The sequence below is a fragment of the Ptychodera flava genome, chromosome 18 (genome assembly GCF_041260155.1).
Source record: "Ptychodera flava strain L36383 chromosome 18, AS_Pfla_20210202, whole genome shotgun sequence".
Taxonomy (NCBI): Eukaryota; Metazoa; Hemichordata; class Enteropneusta; family Ptychoderidae; genus Ptychodera; species Ptychodera flava.
In genome coordinates this window covers 15,113,095-15,119,914 of record NC_091945.1, presented here as the reverse complement: position 1 = coordinate 15,119,914, position 6,820 = coordinate 15,113,095, and the positions used below count along the sequence as shown (strand labels likewise).

Here is a 6,820-nt window from a genome sequence, read left to right as displayed (position 1 = left end):
AACTGCGAAAAGTTTTAACTTCCTAGGGAGTTTTTTTTGAGTAATCTAGGTACAGTAGTGAAAATTGGCCAACGTATTGTGTAATTTGTTCGTTTCTGAAGTACAATAGATTTATGGTCACTTGTGATGAGGTGGTTATTGTGTCATAGTACAGACAGACGGAATCGAGGCTGTGTTCTTTTCTTTCTTCGGTAATTTGCATTTTATAGCTTGGTGTTTTTTGAACAAAATGAAACCAAATTATCGGGACGGAGGTGTACGGCTTGAAGCTACTTCAGCTTGCAATTAGTTTGGTCACCCTACATTGTTGACGATTTTACAAATCAAACACTGAGTAGAACTCTAAGTTCACTGAGGGCAATTCACCTCGAACTGGGAATGATATCATCATCTTCATCGTCGTTAACATCATCGACATCATCATCATCATCATCATCATCATCATCATCATCACAACCATCATCATCACCACCATCACCAACACCACCACCACCACCATCATCATCATCATCATCATCATCATCATCATCATCATCATCATCATCACCATCATCACCACCACCATCATCATCTTTATCATCATCATCATCATCATCATCATCATCATCATCATCATCATCATCATCATCATCATCATCATCTTCACCATCGTCATCATCATCATCATCTCCATTGTCAACAACAACAACAATAACAACAGAAACGTCAGCACACTGGTTTTCGCTACAGAACTGAAATATTCTGGGTTCACACATGTAATAGTGGACGATTCGCAACCAAAATTAAAGGCAGATAAACATTTATCGATATTTTTCAATTTATTATTGCATGATTTTTGTTCAAAATACCGTGAAAAAGAAGCTATTCGTATGGAAAATGTAGTAGCTCGGATTCCTTGAGAAGTCGATATAATTTAAAATATCATAAATACGTCAAGTTAAAATACTAGTCTACAAAGCCCAAACACTCGCTCGTTTTTCGCTATCATGATGTAGCATTGAGATTCGGTTGTCCTGGTTGGGCTTGGTTTTCGTCAGCGACCGAGTGAATCGCGATCACTGCTCCAACAGAGCGCTGACGACGAAATTTCATGTCTTTGCAGAAGCAGAATATATCCCGAAAGCCTTTGCGGAAATTCCTGTTCATCATTCCGTAGATGATCGGGTTGAGGGCGCAGTTGAGGAAAACCATGTACACGGTGAAGAGGTCCAGCGCCAAAGGAATGTCGTAGTTAAAGAATGTTTCCAGAAAGTTTACAATACTGATCGGTGCCCAGCAAATGACGAACGCCAGGAGAACAATCAGAACAGTTTTTGTTATTTTCACATCTTCGACTCTAGGGCCTTGTCTGTTGTGCTGCCGAGAAGATCGGCCAGGGGCCATACGACCACTGATAGCCGTCGCCGGCCGGTCGTCTGTCCCCGACGCATCCATCGAATACGCAGACGGTCTCCGTCCGGCTTCGCAGTATACCTGATCCAGGAGACTCGGCGCTCTTGAAGCCGTACTCACGGTCGATGCCCTACGATTTCCTGCCACGTCTTCCCCGTCTAAAGGAGTTCGGAACAAACTGTTTAGTCTAACAGCTTGACCGTGAGCGACCTTGTACTCGTTGCCTCTGGTAGCGGTTGTTCCATCCCCGGTAACCGATTTCGACCTCGGCCGCGGTTCATTGTCGTGACAAGGCGACATCGGCGCGCTCGGACGGTCGAAGTGCGATTTGATTCGTCTAGAGTTCCTCTTCACAACTTTGAATATTTTGTAGTAAGACACAATCATGACAGAAAACGGTAAAATAATCCCGAGGGTGAGAACGAAAAGAGTGTAACTGATATCTGTGGACCAGATCAACGTACAGATAGCTTTGCCGGGAATGAATATGTAATGTGACCATCCTACCATTGGCGGGAACGCGCAGACGACAGAAAAGAGCCATAGCCCTGTAGAGAGATTTGAAAGAGAATATGTTAAATTGACAGTCTGCATAGAATGGGAGGTGAGGCAAAAAATATTCGGCTTTCCTGGTAGAATAGTTGATATATTTTCATAGATTGAAAATCATGTATTTCCTATTTTAACCAGACGCAGCCTCCAGATTTGCGTACACCGCTGAGGCATTATGACATTATTCTAGAACATTAAAACTTTTGTCGAGCAGACGATGAATTAGGTTTTACCACACATTAGCAGATAGTCGGATCGTTCTAACACTCACGTCATGGTTGCCATTCGAGGCCGAACAGTGTTCGACAAATGCATGCTCATACTTTCGTACAAACCTTCAGTGGATGTATTAAATACATGTCACATACGCAATGTTCTATAATAATCTTGCCCATATTTACCAGATTTTGAACTAAGTCATGCACCTGTCAGCTAACCATAGGCCTAACCGCAAAATTGAGCAATTCGTTCAAAATTTATAGTATGCATTTTACCATCGAGCCCATCCGATTTACTCAAGGTTTACTTCCATAATTTGGTAAAATACTTAAAGAAGGGGCTGTGCTTTGCCAGTCTTCTCTCATAAATTGACTGTGCACAACGTTCAAGGGAGAACACAAAACATGAAACAGTCAATATGAATAAGTTCTACATGTAATACAAATTACCGGGGATTGAGGACCGGCGTTTTCACTAAATAAAAGTGTATACAAATGAACTAATATTTTCTCGTTTTCGTTATCTTAAACTTAGCAAGTTCACATTCAGGTCATTCTTCCTGAATTTTGTACATCTCGGATAAGCATGAACATGTTTTTCGATTGATAACTGTTTATCATTCAACCCCATAGGTTACCTGTTGTACGAGACTTTGAGAAGTCTGCTACAAGCGTATGTTTAATGAACGTTTCGCGCATGGGGGTAGAAATTTCTTGCGCCTGCTGGATTGAGGTTTACTCTTGACGGCACTGTTTACAACGACGATAGGATAAAGCTACGTCTCCGACTTGGCCCGTTGAAGTATCTCATCTATCGTTTTATCTTCTTCGAATCCCGCGAAATCGTCACCGATTTAAACTCCTGCGACAAACCGTATAATATTGAGTTGGTATCTTCGGGGTGGGGAGGCAACGACAAGTCCATTGTGAACTCCACTAGCTGCACTTTGATGTATCTTCCATCCCTTATTAAATAAAATTAAGTTTCCCGCTCTCAAAAGAAACATGTCGAAATATCCGTGTAATGTATACATGTTATTGACAAATCAACGCTGGTCCGGACTAGAATTCATTTGTCGACGATAACACTGCATATACTAAACGATGCTGTGTTGGTAAGACTAATACTCAGTATTTCAACATACCTTTGCGAGAAGAAGAAGCACATTTTTTCCCCCGAGTTAGAATGATGGGAAAGTCGCCACTTTCCGTGTTGACCAGCAGCTTGTCGTGGGTTTTGAAAGCTTTAAGCTTATCAAGACGAAGGTACGAATCTGCAACACCTTTCAGGTAATTTAGGAAGTTTGCTTTGACGCTCAAAAGTTCCGCAATGCCCCAAACCGGTGATCGTGATTATTTCACGGGGCATGTTTTGCAAGCTTTGGGGGAAGCCATGTCGGTTATCAAAATCACAGGAAACCGTCGAATCTTGGAACAAGAGAAGATTCCTGAACGGCTTCAGCTTACAGAGCCGGATACACAATCACAGAGCGCTGAGCGATATTTGAGTGAAGCACAGTCTCTCCACTAGAGGAACTGTGAGTGAAGTGTCTTTCTGCACCTGAGCCGTGTCCAAAATTTTCACTGACAAAGGGAAGACGAAAACGCACCCGTTTTCGAGGACAAAAATAGTGAAAGTGTCATTGAAAGTTACGACCATTATCCTTTTAACAATAATCAGGAAAACCATTAAAGGGAGGGGGTCGTCGGAACTGCGCGTGTGCGACTTTCTTGTTTACAAACAATGTATTTCATGCATTATATCTAGATGCATCATGTCAACATAGCTGCAACATATAAATTTTAAGATATTCATTGTTAACAAACATGTTTTAAAGTTCATCAATCGCCAACGTACCCTAGGTACAGTGTTTACATCGGTCGTAGTGGTCCCTGGCAACCTGTGAGCAGAGTTCCGACGACCCCCTTCCTTTAACATTAAAACGACAACTGTCGCGTGAAAGCTGAACCGTCCAGCCGTATGGGACAAGATTGACATGAAAGCTGATGTTCTTTTGTACACTCGTTTTCAAGTTCTGTACGACGATCACTCATTTACCTTGAGCTTCGACCAAATTTTTCATTTGCGGCAAGATTTGTTGAAAGGCCATCGCGAAACAAGTTTCCCTATGAGAGATGACGAAATCTGAAGTCAGATACATCGCGGGGTCGGCTTGCGTTGTAATTGACACGAAGGCATTAGAATTGAGTCGATGAAGGTGCGTCCTATCTTAATTAATTCTTAAAATAAACGTCCAATCATCGCTCTTTGTTTTGATTCGGTGTAATATTAACTGCCCCGAAACATCACAAATTGAGGTCAAGGCTATTTGTTCACGAGTAGGGTGTCAGACATGCGCAGAATGGTAAATATCCGTGCTGGCGGTGAAATCCCAGAATTAATAATTCGTGATGGTTTATTCGACAGCAAGACCTTCTTGACAACGATCAGTATTGGGGGAAATTTTAGTAATTCAGAGAAAACGGATCCATTCATTCAACGTTGACAGAAACCGTAACTTGAGATTATAGGCGTATAGACCTAATCAACATTGACAGCCCGCCATCGCTTGGCACACATAGCGATATCGACTATTACATGCTCACTGCTGCACTGATAACGTTATATGTCAGATTGGTGAATTGAACACAAATGTAATCGACTCGGCAGTTAATTGGAAACTGAAACAAGGTAGAATAAATCCATACATGTACTTTCTCAATTGATCAAATGTTGTTCACGAAGTTTTTAATGAGTCAGAACATACTCTACACTGTAAGTATAAGTAAGACAGTTTAATATGTATGTATGTATGTATGTATGTATGTATGTATGTATGTATGTATGTATGTATGTATGTATGTATGTCAGCAGGCATACACACGCTGTATGCGTGCATGTGTCTTGGGTAAGTGTGTTTAAAAGAGGGGCGAACACATCTTAAGTTTTGCTATTCTTTACAAAGCAACGTTAACAAGCCCACCAATAAGATATTGCATGCTGTAAACGTCAGCTGTTTCTGCTACCTCAACAAAGTGTCAACTTGGTACAGGTTAATTCAAGTGTCGGGAATAAAAACTACGGTTTCGTATATAGGTCGACTGAAATGAGTTCAAGGTCATTCCGCTAATCTCGAGTAATAATTGTAATCTGTCTCTCACAGTGTATCGCTGATTCAATTACAGGTGACCTAGAAAACCTGGACGATCGCCAGGTTGCCAATGTAGTGATCCGGTCGTTAGGTTGCCGTTAATCAAGACAACAACCCTGCCTGTTTTCATCGTCATCGACACGTTGGCATGGTGACGATAGGGGGTACTTCAGCTCTTATTGCTATTAATGAATGGATGTTTAGGAGCCCCTGGGGCCCGGGATACGTATTGCCTCATTTTCACCGCGAGGTAGCTTCCGCAACATCTATGCGATGTGACGGGAACTCGTGCATTCTAATACTAACTTATAGTGCATCACAGAATACTTTTATTTACCGCGGCGAATAAAATTGATTCAAGGATTAACCGACATATAGGATTACTCGGCAATAGTTCGCGGTTAAATAAAAGCGAGAAATGAGACTTCAATATGTATTCATTTGATTATCATGGTGGATCGCGTCATTTCTGTCGCCACCGACAACGGAACAGACGCCCGTAAATCGAATAACACGTTACTATACGCAGCTTTTGAAGAACATCAATCGTGGAGACTGACAATATCCGTCTACCGTAAACTTTCGTTTACGATTCCCAGCCAAATTACAGTCGGGTTTATTTTCAAATACATCACGGTTGTGGGATTATCCGACGCCCGGACCCTTCCCCTTGATCTTTATGTCTGATATTTTGTCGACTTTTTCCGTCTTTCGGTGCAGTCTCGTTATATGTGCTCACCCACATCAACATGATTTAGAGAAGATTATCGGAAAACCTGCGCCGATGCTTAGATAGGGGAAAGGATTTGTCAGATTCAAAGGGACACTAGATTTAACTGCTTTGACTATTTTCATCATTTTAACCTAGAAAACAAGTAAATTTCTTCTTCTTCAATTAAGTCGAAATGCAAAATATTCGCCTTGCTAATGCAACGCATCGTGCACACCACGATGCGATTGTTGACAAACGAATTCAGGTCCGGACCTACAGTCGGTTGTCAACAACAAAATTAAACTGCGCATGTACATGTGTTCAGGCTTTGCTGACAAGCGTATACATGCACCAGGCATTTCAGCAACATTTTTTTTATCTAAATAAAAAGTGAAGCTGTAATATTTTCTGTTGTTTGAACCCCTGTTCTGCTTAAAGCGGAAAGTTCGTCATGTTTTTCTCAGTCAGGTGAGCTAGTTTTTGTACATCAAGGCACGTCTTCAAAGTGTATTGAAGCCACCAGCTGATTTGATATGGACCTGGATCGCTCAGGGCATGTCACGCTCGGCCTCTACGCGTCCGCGGAGAACTCATGGGCATCGAGCTAGAACGAGGCCGAGTCAAATAAGCTTGTAGGAGGCTAAGTACACAAGACAGTCAAGTTAACAAACATCTGAATATGAGTGTTATCAAGCTGAAATTGTTTTTCCTTTTAGAAAGCAAAATCCTGGAGGTCGACCGCGAAAATGATGACTTTCGGATTTGCAGAGTCACTGGCATCAAAAGGGAAACAA

At 41.7% G+C, this 6,820-nt stretch overlaps 1 protein-coding gene across 2 annotated transcripts in view; it reads right to left on the bottom strand.

Moving 5' to 3' along the window:
- Window positions 1–784: 784 nt before the first annotated feature.
- Window positions 785–6,820, bottom strand: part of LOC139116946 (alpha-2Db adrenergic receptor-like) — a 70,823-nt gene continuing 64,787 nt past the window's right edge. For both annotated transcript variants that reach the window (XM_070679687.1, XM_070679686.1), the window contains exon 3: window positions 785–1,940. In XM_070679687.1, coding sequence (XP_070535788.1) covers window positions 985–1,940 — 956 coding nt within the window. In that variant the 3' untranslated portion in view covers window positions 785–984. The remainder of the gene's footprint in view (window positions 1,941–6,820) is intronic.